Below are 16,293 nucleotides of genomic sequence, written 5' to 3' on the forward strand. Positions count from 1 at the left end.
GAATACTGTGTTTAGTGTATTTGTTGTATTTATTGTTCATGGTAGTCTTTCTAGATATTATTACTCTCATTTTGTGCATGAAAAAATGGAGGCTCAAAGAAGCTGAATTAACTGCCCAGCAAACATATCAAGTGGCAAAGTTGGGGTGCAAACCCAGATTTATTTCAAAATCAAAGCATAACTCCATTTAGTCTATTGGTTTTTTTTAACCCTTGATCTCTAAATTCCCATTTTAGCTTCCTCAAGGGGATCTGTTTGTCTCCTCAGGCACTGATGGACATATTTGTGTGGCTCAATTTTTATGGAGAACTTGCAGATATCAGAGGTCCCTAAGATGTGGAAGCGGGTCTCTGCAGCAGCCTGGAATAGCACTGGAGTCAAAGGATGGTAGAAAACCTGGTACAGGCCGTTCTACTCATCCCTGAGTGGGAAAATGATGCCATCTGGCTCTTGATTTTTTTTTTAAGGATTAGCAGTTCCTATCGGAAAAAGTGATGGCACCCCACTCCAGTACTCTTGCCTGGAAAATCCCATGGATGGAGGAGCCTGGTGGGCTACAGTCCATGGGGTTGCTAAGAGTCAGACACAACTGAGCGACTTCACTTTTCACTTTCATGCATTGGAGAAGGAAATGGCAACCCACTCCAGTGTTCTTGCCTGGAGAATCCCAGGGATGGGGGAGCCTGATGGGCTGCTGTCTATGGGGTTCCACAGAGTTAGACACAACGGAAGCGACTTAGCAGCAGCAGCGCCCATAAAATGTGCTTTGGGGGAAGATAGTAAAGTAATTCTTTAAGACAACAAAGTGCATTAACATGAGTTATTGCTCAGATGTATCAAGTTCATAGAGCAGTGCCTAGAGCATTCTAAGTGTAATGTCTGTTTGCAAAATCATAAAAATATAATTTGTACCAATATACAATTGATGAAAATCAGCACTGTTTATAATAGCCAGGACATGGAAGCAACCTAGATGTCCATCAGCAGAGATGTCCATCAGCAGATGAATGGATAAGAAAGCTGTGGTACATATACACAATGGAGTATTACTCAGCCATTAAAAAGAATACATTTGAATCAGTTCTAATGAAGTGGATGAAACTGGAGCCGATTATACAGAGTGAAGTAAGCCGGAAAGAAAAACACCAATGCAGTATACTAACGCATATATATGGAATTTAGAAAGATGGTAGCGATAACCCTGTATGTGAGACAGCAGAAGAGACACAGATGTATAGAACAGTTTCCTGGACTCTGTGGGAGAGGGAGAGGGTGGGATGATTTGGGAGAATGGCATTGAAACATGTATACTATCATATATGAAACGAATCACCAGTCCAGGTTTGATGCAGGATACAGGATGCTCGGGGCTGGTGCACTGGGATGACCCAGAGGGATGGTATGGGGAGGGAGGAGGGAGGGGGGTTCAGGATGGGGACCATGTGTACACCTGTGGCGGATTCATGTTGATGTATGGCAAAACCAATACAATATTGTAAAGTAATTAGCCTGTAATTAAAATAAATAAATTTATATTTAAAAAAACTCCTGCAAATTTTTAATAGGGGCTGAGGGAATCAATTGACAGTTTTTGTTGTTATAATTATTAAAGAAAGAGGGATCCCAAAAGAACATTATCCTTGTTAATTTTAAAAGGATATAGGAAGAATAACCATGCTACTGAATAGATAACTGAAGACAATATGCAGGATGTATAAGCAGATTTCCTCCTATAGTGAGTATGGATACCCTAAAAAAAAAAAAGTATTATCTATAATGCCCTTAAGGTTTTCATACATTTCTAAATTTTTAAGTTTTATATCTATGATCAACATTAATTAAAACAACTCACGTTTCTTAAATTTTTTTCTCCGTACATCTCTATTCTTATATAATACTATATCCATTGTTGTTATCTTTCAATTTCTAGGCAACAGATGGTCTACATTAAGGCTTATATCAAATAACAAACACATGTAACTCGAATTATGTGGAAACTGACCTCAGTTCTCCCACTGTGGCATAGTTTATGAGGGCTGACCATCCCTGTGTAACCCAAGCCTGGGTTAGACCAACTTCAAGCCCATGCTATATCCTGATCTCACAATAAATGTGTATTGGTGGTATAGTGGTGAACATAGGTGCCTTCTATAATAAATGAACTAATGTTAGTGTTCAGTATTATATATTTTTTGCTATTATTATAGCAGGACTTTCATTCTCTATTTGGCTTGCTTTGTTTCTAATCTAAGAATGTTTATTGGTGTAGGAGCTCATTTTTCAGTGAATACTGGGGTATGTGTTTTTCTTTCTTTCATTCCCTCATGAATGCAGTTGAGACAAACATATTATGGATGAAGAATGGATCATATGATAACTGAATCCAGGGATGGGGGAGAGGCAGGTGGGATGAGGTCACTATAGATATTGACACCTTCCTTTTTAAATCTTAGCTTCCCAGGGGGCATCACAGCAGTGAAATGACTGTAATGGGTCCAACTCTTAGCTCATTTTATCTGCTTGGTTCTCTGTAAATTTTGACTTGAGTTTTATGCGCTGGCAGAGGAGATTCCTTGGATCTTGGTGGCTTTAGGATACATTTCGCAAAAATTCCATTTGTTGCCTGTACTTGGAACTAAACAAAGAATAAGGATTGGAGCCTGGGTAATGTACCTGAACAACTTGGGTTACACTTGGCCAGAGTTGGCTATTTCCCCTCTCATCATACAAAACTCTGGGAGCCCATGGATGAGCCAACTAAATGGTAAATTATCAAAGCATGCTTTGGAAATATCAACTAAAATTAGAGGATTATGCATGGATTAGATCATGAAATCTGATCAGATTCAAGCTCATGCATATATTATTTTATTTCAACAGAATGAAATCCCTGAGGTGAAGAAAGAAGAGACCTTGTTGGATCTGGACTTTGATCCTTTCAAGCCTGATGTGACCCCTGCAGGTTCTGCTGGAGTAACCCACTCACCCATGTCACAGGTATCAAGTGGATTTTTTGATGGTTGGGGCTCATAGTTTGTAACCTTTAGTAAAGCTTAGTAAGGCATTTCTCTGATCCCTCTCCCTTTCACATGACTATTACTTTTCAACTGACAAACATATCCTAATGGGAAGGGTAGAAAGAGGGCTTGATCAATGTCAATTATTCTCAACCTCCCCTACTGTTAGCTTTCTCTGCCACAGATAACACACAGATAACACACAGATAACTGGGTAACACACATTCCAGTTTGCAGGAGTCATCCATCTCAGAGTTACCCATAGTTCCACATTTGTACTCGGAAGTGTCCAGGCTTGGATGATACATTCTATGACTTCCCTAAGTAAGACTCTTCCTCTTGGCTTGGGGTTTAATCTTCTTACTGTTTTCTCCACTGTTTTTCCTCATACTTTGCAAATTAAGTCATTTGGCCATCACCATGAGATTTTGTCCAAACAGGAATCTTCTTCAGTCTTGATAGTTCTGAACTTGATGCTGATACTAATGATGCCTATGTGGTCTTTGTTTCTAATTTATTTATTTTAATTGGAATATAATTGCTTTACAAAGTTATATTAGTTTCTGCTGTACAACAATGTGAACCACTATACATAAACATAAATCCCCTTCCTCTTTAGCCTCCCCTCCCTGCCCATCCCACATCCCACCAGTCTAGGTCATCACAGAGCACCAACCTGAGCTCCCCGTGCTATACAGTAGCTTCCCACTGGCTGTCTGTTTTACATATGGCAGTGTATACATGTCAGTGCTGCGCTCAGTTGGTCCCACCCTCTGATGTTGATATGATCTTGATGATAACTTGATGCAGAGTTTGCCTTGCTTATCCATGCTTACCCGTGTTCACAACTTCCTCACTCTCAACATTCTTCCCATTTCAGTAGCTGTTATGATCATAATGTCTATCAGAGGGATACTGGTAAAGTAAAAGTGAAGTGAAGTCACTCAGTCATGTCTGACTCTTTGTGACCCCGTGGATTGTAGCCTGCTAGGCTCCTCCGTCATGGGACTTTCCAGGCAAGAATACTGGAGTGGGTTGCTATTTCTTTCTCCAGGGGATCTTCCCAACTCAGGGATCGAACCCAGGTCTCCCACATTGTAGGCAGATGCTTTACTGTCTGAGCCACCAGGGAAGTTCCAGAGGGATACTTGTAGTGGGTGCTGAAATGGCCTGTGGGTAATTTCTCTGGAATATAGTTACTTTACAGTCATCTATGCTAATGAAAGGAAGTTAACTCAAAATATTTGCTACCCAGAAATTGTTTATGTCAGTATTTTTGATGTGGTTGGGGCCTCACATTTGAGTCTGGGAAAATCCAAGGATGCTAGAATATACTTCAGATTAACTAATCAAAGTGTAGTGCAAAACTCAACTTGGATATTGAGACCCAGCTCAACTTCTTGGTCTTGAGGCCTACTTGATACCTTATGGTAAATCACTGGGAACCGGACAGCTAACTGTGACCTCCAGTAAATAAAGTGTCTCTCTAATCCACATTTTGTTCAGAATGTGATCAGATTTATGCAAGCCTCCATGTTGTGATATTGAAACAATAAAAATCTGAGATGTCAATAAAGCAGGCGATTGAGTAGATTAGATGCTGGTCTGAAAAGTATGTAGCAAAAAAAAAAATGGATTTCTTAGATGAATGTTTCAGGAATTTTATTAAAATTCCCTTTTAGGATATTCATGACATGCCTTAGAATATTCAGTTCAGTTCAGTTGCTCAGTCGTGTCTGACTCTTTGCAGCCCCATGGACTGCAGCACACCAGGCCTTCCTGTTCATCACCAAGTGCCGGAGATTGCTCAAACTCATGTCCATCGAGTCAGTGATGCCATCCAACCATTTCATCCTCTGTCATCCCCTTCTCCTCCTGCCTTCAATCTTTCCCGGTATCCTGATCTTTTCCAGTGAGTCAGTTCTTCACATCAGGTGGCCAAAGTATTGGAGTTTCAGCTACAGCATCAGTCCTTCCAGTGAATTTTCAGGACTGATTTCCTTTAGGAGTGACTGGTTTCATCTCCTTGCAGTCCAAGGGACTCTCAACAGTCTTCTCCAACACCACAGTTCAAAAGCATCAATCCTTCGGTGCTCAGCTTTCTTTATAGTCCAACTCTCACATCCATGCATGACTACTAGAAAAACCATAGCTTTGACTAGACAGACCTTTGTCGGCAAAGTAATGTCTCTGCTTTTGAATATGCTGTCTAGGTTGGTCATAGCTTTTCTTTCAAGAACATTAAAGGCTCCAAAAAGTCCTGCACTTAAGAAAACAAAACAAAACTATTTAGATTTGTTTAAATTTGTTTCTGAATTTTGTTTGACCCGAGAAATGTGTTCCAGTGAAACATTCTTAGCATTCATGGGTGTGGTCCCTAAAAACTCACTTTGGGAAATGCTAATGTGGTCATGGTCAGCAAGTTTGAGGGTTCTATCTTGTTGATCAAGCAAGGTAGAATGTGAATGTATGTATCGTTCAGAATATCTCCTTGGCAGAGCTTTCTCATTGGGTAGACAGCCAGCAGAATTCAGGGACTTCTGCCTTCTCCTCCAACATTCACAATGTTAGTGGCAGGAGGAAAGTTTCCACAGTGGATGCTGTGATGATCAGGGGATGGGATGCCATACCATTTCAGGCTGCAAGTTTGACTCAAGAGAGGAACTTCTTTTCTATCAAGTCATGGTTAAGTGAATTCATGAATCATAGAATTTAAGACTAAGAGATTTTTTTCAGAATTAAACGACACAAAATGACTTCGGTTAAATATTCAGAGGTCTTAGTTTCTGGCAGAAATTCATTACTGCCATCAGGGCAAGCTGTATGTGCCCCTCTGCTCTTCCCTCTGGCTTCCCAGTGGCCGCATTTGAGTCACCTCACTGCAGCATTGACCTGTGATCCAACTCTAGTCACATCGCTCCTCCTTGGTGAAGAAGAAAAGTCTTAGGCTGAGATGACAAAAAGCACAGAGCTGTTAGATTATGCTACCTTCTCTCTCCTTGATTCAGTGTGGTCTCCTTTCCCCATCACCTGATCCTGTGTTTTAAATTGCTGTTCTTTCTGCTCACGGAGCACTTCACCCTGTGATCTCTGCAGCGTCCACTTGAGTTAACATGTCTTTTCATGATCGTAAGGAGTGATAAACATGACTTCACATTGCTGCCTTCTTTCCGAGAAAATGCCTGTGCTTTCTGTATTATGCAGAGATGAGTAGAAGCTTTTAGAAGCTGTGATTCTTAAAGGGCTGTGAAGCAAGAAAACATAAACCATCTAGAAAACCAGAAAATGCATGTAAGGTGCAGAAGGACTCTGTATACCAGTACCTGGCTTTCAGTTGTCTTGTCATTCTACAAGTGAGTGCTAATCCAGAGACCAACCAGGCTGCCTAGAGCTGCAGGGGAGGGGGACATTAGAGGAGGCCCAGACCAACTTGAGGGGTGTTTCAGTTGTAACCACAAGGCCTGTCTTCTGTAGTACAGAACCCAAACCAGACGTCTGTAATCCCATCTGAAAACTGTCATATTTTTCAGATGAAAGTGTCAGGCTCTCTAATTTTCCGTTCACATTTAGGGATTCAAAACAAGAAAACAAACATGGATGTAGTCTAGTCACAAAGGCATGAACAGAAAAGGATGTGGCTTTAGCAGTAATTCTCAGTCACAAAGGAATTAAGAAAGAGAGGTCTCCTTCACTGTCTACACACAGTGGAAGTCCTTTGAACCCAGCATCAATAAGTTCCATAATTAAAATGCCAGGAATAAGTGTAATTCAGCCACATGTCTTAGGGGGCACTCTGCTAATTTGCATGATGGCCAATTAATTAAGCTGTGTGTTGTCTGATTCAACATATTGAAGAACTGCTTTTCTGGAGGTCATTTACCATCAAACAGGTCATCCTCTTTAATTTGATAGGGGGGTGGGGTAGAAGAAATAGCATTTGAAGTGACTAGGATCCACATTTCCTCAAAGATGTGATAAACTCTAATATCAGGATACCTTGTTTACTTCACTTTGATTGTGTGTGTGTGTGTGTGTGTGTGTGTATTAATGTAATCCCATTCATCATGCTTTGGATATAGATTTCACTCACAGAGTGAAAAACAGATTGATACATGTGGATATTTTCAATAATCTGAGTTAAATATAAGAATGTAAAATTTAAAATTTGATTCTGTTACACTTGCACATTTCAACTCCCAATAGCACATATGACGAGTGGCTGCCATATTGGACAGCATGGATATGGAACATTTTGTCACCAAAGAAAATGCTATTGGACAGTGCTGTACTAAATTTTTCTAAAATGTTTATGATTCTGTTTCAAGAACTTATATCACCTCCATATTTTTTACATGCTTGAGGTTTATCTGCTGATGGTATTTTTTTTTTGTTTGTTTACTTTCAGACATTGCCCTGGGACCTATGGACGGTAAGAAAACTCTTATTTTAATGTATCTGGATGGCTAGATTTTTAATGTGTCTTATTCTAATGTATCTGGATGGCTAGACATCGGGAACCTTGTTATATTTTATTTTATCTATTATGGAAGAAGACCCAGATATTTTTGATGATTTCTAAGCATTTATCTGCACCCAGAAGCAGTGGTGAGGAAGAGTAAATACCAGAATCCTGGGTGAGCAAGAGTTCAGTGTTGTGCCCCTTCATGCATCTTCTTTGATTATCGGTGGCCAGAGGAAGTGTTGTAGTGAAGGGCATACGTATTTGTTACTGCTTATAGAATGCATGAAAAGTATGGATGAGAAAATGTGAATGCCAAGCTATTCCACACAGGGAATCATTAAAACTTTAAAAAAATTTTTTTGCCATGAGGCATATAAGATCCTAGTTCCCAGACCAGGGATCGAACCTGAATCCCTTGCAGTGGAAGCAAGGAGTCTTAACCACTGAACAAACAGGGGAATCCCCAGGGAACGATTTTTTTTCATTATTTTCACTGAAGCTTAGTCACAGAGGATTTGAGCTTTAGAGCCAGACATCCCTGGATGTGAGTCTACATTGCAGTTATGGTAACAATATGACTTTCAGCAAGTTCTGAAACTCTTGAAGCCTCAGTTTTTTCTCATCTGTAAAATAAGGGTTATGACACCTACCTCAGAGAGTTGTGTGAGGATTAAAGGAGATAATATTTGTAGAGTATTTAGCTCAGTATCTGTCATGTATTGATACAAAGCCTATATTACCGCTGATGTTATTTATTCAGCTAATCTGATGTGCAAGGGTGAATATTTCCAAAATTGAGAATTGAGACTAAAGCACAGAGTTTGGTGGTGGCAACATCTGTGAAATTAAGAAAATAACTGTACCCATATGAAGCCCCATTTCTCTTGGGTTTGGGCCCTTTTCTCCCCTGTCTTAGCAGAGCCCTTGGTCATGTGGTCTTAAGAGCTCAACTTGAGTTTAATATTTTCTTTTTTAATGAGACAGCAACAGGAAAGTTGGGTAGATCTAACTACTCATGAGTCTGGTCTTCTGAAGTGACATTGCTCCTTTCTTCCCTTAAAACAGAAAGATGACTATTCCCTTCCCTTCCTCAGGAGATTGAAGCATCATGGAAGGCTCTCAAGAAAAGAGCTTAAAAATTTCTACATGAAAACATCTTTTATAGGGAGATGGTTTTACTTGGATATTCATAAAAAGGGCTGACGTTCAGAACATTGGGATTCTATAACCATAAAATGTTTTTGTTTTTTGAAAGTGACAGGGGCTAGCTTCATGTTTCAATTGTGTAGTCTTCACAATAGTGAAACAAAACTCATTTCTATTGCAAAACACATTGAAAACTTAATCTCAAACCAATAAAAGTCAAAGTCTTCAATGGTATGTTGATTTTGGTCAGTGTGAGATTTTAATGTGCTAGGAAATTTTCTTTTCTTGCCTTATGATCATGCGTATGCTTATTTATTATTATTTTTTTATTCATACAGACAAGCACTGATCTGGTACAGCCGGTAGGTAAATATCCAGAAAATTCTGGATTTTTTTCCTATTTAATAAACATTGTATACATAGTGTATTATCTTGTAATAAGCGTTCATTTCTCATGGCATTGCTAGTCACAGATGTAGTCTTACACAATTTAATTTACATACTCTGTAGCTTTATTTAACAGGTGCTACTCTATTGAAGACTTTTGTGTTTCTCATCAAATCTTACCATGATCTATTTCATCTTTTTTTTTTCCTTTGCTCTTCTGCATACTCTAAAGACTGATTCTTCAAAAAGTCTTTCCCTGTGTAACCTGATCATGGAGGAAACTCCAGACAGTGGGTTGACTGAAGAAATTCAAAGATCTCAGATTGATTTAGGTGCAATTATTTGGGGCCCCGATGCTAGTACAGACAGTGTCAGCCAGAAAATTACCCAAGATGGGTCGCAGGAAGACTCTGCATGTCTCTCTGAAGCAGAACAGGACCTGGGATTGTCCACCAGAATGCTTCCTTCTGCTGACTGGAACACTGTAGCTGGACAGGGTGAAAATGTCCTGGGGCCAGCCCCTCCACGTGGAGATGAACAACTGCCCCCAAACCCCATGCCTGGGGCTGCTTGCATGGAGATGGAGCATCCTTGTGATTTACCTGACTCAGAGATACCAGCCATGGAAACTAGTGGCCTGGTCAAAGAAAGTCAAGAAGATGTTAAAAAGTCAGAAGAAGAGGAAGGAAACCAGAAGACTGAAGATTCTATCTGGGCAGGTGTGGAGACATATGAAAAGGTAGAGGCTGGAACTATTGGTGTCAAGGACCTAGAAGGGACAGAGGAATTTGAAGAGAGAACATGTGAAAGTAGAGGAAATGGAGTAGTAGATCTTTTTAAGACACTAGGAAAGCAAGACCAGGAGACCTTAAAAATCAATGAAGAGGAAAATAGGAAATATCTAAGTGCTGGGTGTGAAGAAAGCATAAAGACTGATGAAAAGTGTCTTGAGAAAACTGACATTTTAGAAAAAGACATGAAAAATGTAGATCAAGCAGATGAGTTTAGTGACAGAGCCCAAGGGCTAGATGAAGGGAATCAGGTAGTAATAAGTGATCGTGAAATTATTGAGAGTTCTGGAGCTAAAGGTGCCAGTCACACAGATATTTTGAATCTGCCTCCCCAGGCTGACTCTGTGTCTAATACTGAAGATGCCAGCCCAGAGGGATGGTTCTTAGCTGAAAAATACAAAGAGAAAAAATTAATAGGCCCTCCTAACCATAATATAATGTATCACTCAGCACAGGGCAGTACAGATATTAAAGAGATTCAGTGTGAGGCTGTGTTACATGCGTTTGGAGCTGACAGGGATGGAAACCAGGCTATTGTTTTATCAGTAACACATGAAGCAGCAACTCAGTCTAGGACAGATCTTAATTCTGCTCTGGGAACTGATGCAAACAGAAGAGACTGGTGTTTGTGTAAGACAGAGGATTCATTAATAGAGGGACCTGAAAGTACAGTGACTGGGAACTGTAGCCAAACCATTAACTTGCCAAGAATTGCAAAAATGGGGGCTTGGGGAACAGATCCAGGTCAAATCCGGCAGCCAAGCTTGGATTCAGCAGGGAATAATATAGAAATAGTAGAATTCTCTGGTATACCAGATGGCCAAGCAAGTGGGTCTGCCAGTTGTCTTGATTCTATTAGCCACTGGCCTACCAGAGGTATAGAAGGCTCAGATAATTGCAGGGAATGCTTAGATACAGTTGGAAGCAAGAAAGGGCTGGAGGTGGATTTACCAGCAGATGCAGGTGGGAAACAAGTTGTTGGTAGCTGCTGGGAAGAAAGCCAAGAGATAGCTATACCATTGGTTCTGGGAGCCTCCCAGAATGCTAGCACCGAGAGTTCTGCTAGTCCCCAAGACAATGACACCAACAACTCAGATTTATCTGAAGATGAAATTGCTAACCAGAGATATGGACTGTTGTACCAAGAAATAGAGGCTGATAAAGAAGAGGTACTTACCCCAGTATGTAGTATAGATTAGCCAAAGACTTCTGTAGGCTGTTTTTCCTAATGTTTCTCACCTACTTCATCATCCATCTCTGTCTTCTCCAAGGTCTCCCTCATCTCCTTGACAGATTGTCATATACCTCTTGAAATCTGTGCAAACCAAACACAAATAGGTTGACAAAAAACAGAGAGAAAAGACAACCAAAGTGACAACAGAAAAAGCAGAATGATGGTGTTGGGAATTGATGAGAGTCTGTTTTACCATCCCATTTATTGTGTTTATTCTTTCTATTTTCAGTTTTATTGTTCAAGCACTAAGATATATAGAAAAAAACAGACTAATTTACTGTTCCTAAAGTGGGTACACCCCAATAAAAGCACATGAAATGTTTCTACCAAGGTCCATTGAAACTGTAAAATCTCATAATAGCTGTTCATTAAAGTGATGTATTTAGAGAAAAATACTGGATGTGCTTCTAGTCTATCGATGGCTAAAAAAAGAACTATTTAAACCCTCATGACTCTTGTATGGAATCATGTTCTCATTATTAGGAACGTAGGCTTTGGTTAGCCATATACCAGCAATAATTATAAAACTAATTATAAAAACTAACTTTTTTGTCAGCCTATTTAAAATAATACAGTATGGCCTCTTCCATTTCCTAAGCATTTGAATGCACAGCCACCTTTTGTATTATTTTAAAATTTGTGGTGGTCTTCAGTTTCCCACTTGTCTAATAAACATTTACCAATCCTACAGAAGCAATGAAAAAAATAACGTACTCTGATTTCCATTTCTGTTTAGGCTTCTGGAGGTTCATTTAATGGATTCACCCAGGTAAGAAATTGACTTACTGGGAAAAGTCATCAGTTGAGAACACTGCAAATTTAAAAAATATGGAACCTCTGGCCACTGGAATAGCATAATGCTTAAGTATGTCAATATAAAATTTGACCCCACTTCTTGTGAACTTAGTAATGGAAATAGTGATAGTAGTAAGGCTGCAGGGCTGTTGTGAAGGTTACATGAGATGCCAGTGCAGAGACAGTCTAGCAGCCTGGCACATACCAAGTGCTCCATGACTCTGATTGGCTATTGGTAATAAGGTATACTACGGAATTCTGATGATTCCTCCACTAGAAATTTGAAGTTGTCTTAAACTGAGAGATCTGCTAGGCTCAGCAACCTCTTCTTGGAAAAGAAGAGATAGGATTGGTTTGATCTAACGAGATGGCTCTTTAGACAATGTAAGTGATTTTTAGGAGCCTCCTTCTAAAGATTCATTTAAGAGTCATACTACACAGAACCTTATTTTTTCAGTGGTTCTTCAGAAAGGAGCCATTGGAAGATCACAAACCATTGGCCAGGTTGGCTCTGGCCAATAAGCCAACATTTTCCTTGGAAGTCTGTGACGGAGGGGCCACACAATGGACTGTTCCATTCACTGTATGTGTCCCAACAGATGGACAGTGTAACCCATATGAAAAGCAGACCACATGGCTATCAAGTCATGGAATAAGTTCTGAAAACTTCTTCAAATATCTGCTTAGCTGTGATGAGTGTTTTCTCTCAGATCTTAGACAGGAACAGTTTTGAATTTCAGCCTTCAGAATTTCTCCATTTAAAAGTTTGACAACTTCACCACGTGTTATCTATAAAAAGAGAAAACCCACTCACACACTTGCACCTGAATACAGATACATGTAAACACACAGAGAGATGATAATGAATCTTTCCATAGAAGTGAACTCTTTCAAATGACTGGGTTTTAAGAACTGTTATTCATGTCTCATTTTTAAAGTTTGTACTTTTATCAGTTATAAATGAACATCATTTAAAGAGTTCAGTTCAGTTCAGTCACTCAGTCGTGTCTGACTCTTTCTGACCCCATAAACCACAGCACGCCAGGCTTCCCTGTCCATCACCAACTCCTGGAGTCCACCGTAACCCACGTCCATTGAGTTGCTGATGCCATCCAACCATCTCATCCTCTGTTGTCCCCTTCTGCTCCTGCCCTCAGTCTTTCCCAGCATCAGGGTCTTTTCAAATGAGTCAGCTCTTCACATCAGGTGGCCAAAATATTGGAGTTTTAGCTTCAACATCAGTCCTTCCAATGAACACCCAGGACTGATCTCCCTTATGATGGACTGGTTGGATCTCCTTGCAGTCCAAGGGACTCTCAAGAGTCTTCTCCAACACCACAGTTCAAAAGCATCAATGTATGGCAAAACGAATACAGTATTGTAAAGTTAAAAAAAAAAAAATCAATTCTTCGACACTCAGCTTTCTTTATAGTCCAAATATCACATCCATACATGACCGCTGGAAAAACCATAGCCTTGACTAGACAGACCTTTGTTGACAAAGTAATGTCTCTGCTTTTGAATATGCTGTCTAGGTTGGTCATAACTTTCCTTCCAAGGAGTAAGCGTCTTTTAATTTCATGGCTGCAATCACCATCTGCAGTGATTTTGGAGCCCAGAAAAATAAAGTCAGTCACTGTTTCCACTGTTTCCCCTTCTATTTGCCATGAAGTGATGGGACTGAATGCCATGATCTTAGTTTTTTGAATGTTGAGTTTTAAGCCAGGTTTTTCACTCTCCTCTTTCACTTTCATCACGAGGCTCTTTAGTTCTTTGCTTTCTGCCATAAGGGAGGTGTCATCTGCATATCTGAGGTTATTGATATTTCTCCCGGCAGTCTTGATTCCAGCTGTGCTTCATCCAGCCTGGCATTTTGCGCAATGTACTCCGCATGTACCTTAAATAAGCAGGGTGACAATATACTCCTTCTGTTTTATACATAGTATCAATAGTGTATATATGTCAGCCACAATCTCCCTGTTCATCTGAACCCCTCTCCTTCTCGCTTCGGTATCCACACATTTGTTTTCTATATCTGTCTCTATTTTGGTTTTGTAAATAAGATCATCTGTACCATTTTTCTAGATTCCACATTTATGTGTTAATATATAGTATTTGATTTTCTCTTTCTGACTTACTTCACTCTGTATGACACTCTCTAGGTCCATCTATTTTGTTGATCCATTGGGATTTATGAGTAATAAATTGGATTGCTTTTGGCATTCCTACATCAACTTACAGTGCAGACATTTTAGATCCTCCAAGTTACTGTTCATTTGTTTGCTTTTTAATTTCAAATTTTTGTTGCAGTTGTTTTTCTTTCTATTCTTTTTACCCTCATGGGTTTATGCCTTTAAAAATTAATTTTCTTCTTGTTATCTAGTTTGGATTCTGGAGGCAACAGAGGTAATTGCCTATGTTCAATCCTCCGTCTTTGACCAAATGTCACTGGCTCATCTTTTCTTTTGGAGAACCATTGATATCTGATTATTTAGGGATGTTTATTTCCTTTGAACTGGTTAGATTACCCAGGAAAGACTCTTCTGGTTTCTTGTCTGGAGGGTGTAAGCCAGGTTACCCGTATAATGGGGAATGAAGATTCTCCCTGAGATCACTGTTCCCTTAGCTTTGTCTCCAACTTGATTTTTTTATAATCCATATCCCAAATGAATATATTTCATACAATTTTAAAATTATGGCTCCTAATTAATTCATAGATGTCACACTTTGATAAAACAATAAGATTAAGAATCCAACATTTAAAATGCTTAAATTTATAGCTTAGATCCACTAAATTCTAATTCGTTGATGTCCTGGAGAGAAGCTGCAGACCAATAATGCTTTGAAAGCTCTGCCCTTTGTTGAATGCCTCTCATCATATTATTGAATTCTGCTAGCTCAGATTTATATTTAAAATAACTACTGTCAGAAATTATATTTGCATTTTTTGCTTTTGATTTAAACTAAACGAGACAAATGAATCTTTATAATGTATTTGTTGACGCAATTCATAGAAACTGATTTAAATGATATCTTTGTTGTTGCTGTTTTGGGAAATTAACTGAAACCGTAATAATTTGGAATCTTCTACTTTGTCCCCACATTTCAACTCCAGGATACTTCATTGTTCACAATGCAGGCAGACCAGAGTATGTTCAACATGGTGAGTTGATTTTGGTTTGTGTTTTGGGAAAATTTTTCATTACCACCAAATGTTCCAAGGTTGATCACTGCAGGAAATTTAGAGCTTGAATATTCAGAGTGTGGTTTCTGTAGCTACCTCTTTTCTAGAAAATAGGAAGGAAAGCTCCTGAAAAATCATGTGACTTTGAATGTGGTTGCTTCTATTTATAAAGGCACAGTGATCCTGGCAAAAATCAAAGTATCTTTATTATAGGCTTTGATGGAACATGAAGTCTAGCTATTCGAGAACATGGATGTTTCTGTGTAACTATAGCTTATGCTACAGGACTGACAACGAAATTGCCTCAAGAATTCACGCTTGAGAATAGATCCTTGCTTTTTCTTGAACCTGAGCTACTTCATCGCTCATCTCCTCCCTTCATTTTGTGACCTGTAGACAGAAGTAATACATGGTAAAGATGTGATGCCTACTTTGCTGCCAAATGAGATAAAGAGAAAAGTTTAGCTTGCGAATGAGTAGGAAGCAGAAAGGTTACTCTGGGTGTTAGAGGAGATTCTTGCAAGATTGGTTATCATAGGAAACATATGTAGCAGCAGCTTACTACCAAGGCTGAATGAAGAGACCATGAGTGATGTCACTGAGAGCTTGTCAGCACTACACTATCTAGGATTTAGGCTCTTTGAGGATTAGTTCAGGAAGGTTATTTGTAGTGTACTGCTTTTCCTGTGGGAATGGCATAAAATTATCCCAGCTTCTGGCTTTCACTTTGGAAACTCAGGATTGTATTTAAGTAGAATGAATTTTTCCTTTTAGATGATTTTACTTCTAAGAAAGAATTTCTGCTCTGGAAGGTTGAAAGTGAAAGTGAAGTCGCTCAGTCATGTCTGACTCTTTGCAACCCCATGGACTGTAGCCTACCAAGCTCCTCTGTCCATGGGATTTTCCAGGCAATAGTACTGGAGTGGATTGCCATTTCCTTCTCCAGCTCTGGAAGGTTAATTGGCCGTATTTCAAAGACAAGTGTTTCTCTAACACTTTGTCCATGGATGGGTATATTTTTGACTTTTGGGTAACCAAGTAAAAGCTGGAGTCTGTGATGCCTGCAAATGAAGAGTTAAATGTTTAAACTTCATATTATATTGGTGTTAATAATGGAGCCAGAGAGACTTATGTTTCATGATCATTAGTGGTTTTCAGTCTGGGTGATGGAGTGGGGGTTATACTGACACTGGAGGATGAGATTTTTAATTATCAATTGTGAATGAGTTAAAAAATGGAGAAATACTGCTGTAAAAAAGGCAATGGGTCATCAGTAA

At 39.4% G+C, this 16,293-nt stretch overlaps 1 protein-coding gene across 1 annotated transcript in view; it reads left to right on the top strand.

The window, feature by feature from the left end:
* AMPH (amphiphysin) overlaps positions 1–16,293 on the top strand; it is a 205,970-nt gene that overhangs the window by 160,384 nt on the left and 29,293 nt on the right. The window contains exons 12-16 of the mRNA XM_068972726.1: positions 2,881–2,997; positions 7,423–7,446; positions 8,964–8,987; positions 11,774–11,806; positions 14,948–14,995. Of these exons, the coding sequence (XP_068828827.1) occupies positions 2,881–2,997; positions 7,423–7,446; positions 8,964–8,987; positions 11,774–11,806; positions 14,948–14,995 (246 nt within the window). The remainder of the gene's footprint in view (positions 1–2,880; positions 2,998–7,422; positions 7,447–8,963; positions 8,988–11,773; positions 11,807–14,947; positions 14,996–16,293) is intronic.

The sequence above is a fragment of the Capricornis sumatraensis genome, chromosome 5 (assembly GCF_032405125.1).
Source record: "Capricornis sumatraensis isolate serow.1 chromosome 5, serow.2, whole genome shotgun sequence".
In the NCBI taxonomy this organism is placed as follows: Eukaryota; Metazoa; Chordata; class Mammalia; order Artiodactyla; family Bovidae; genus Capricornis; species Capricornis sumatraensis.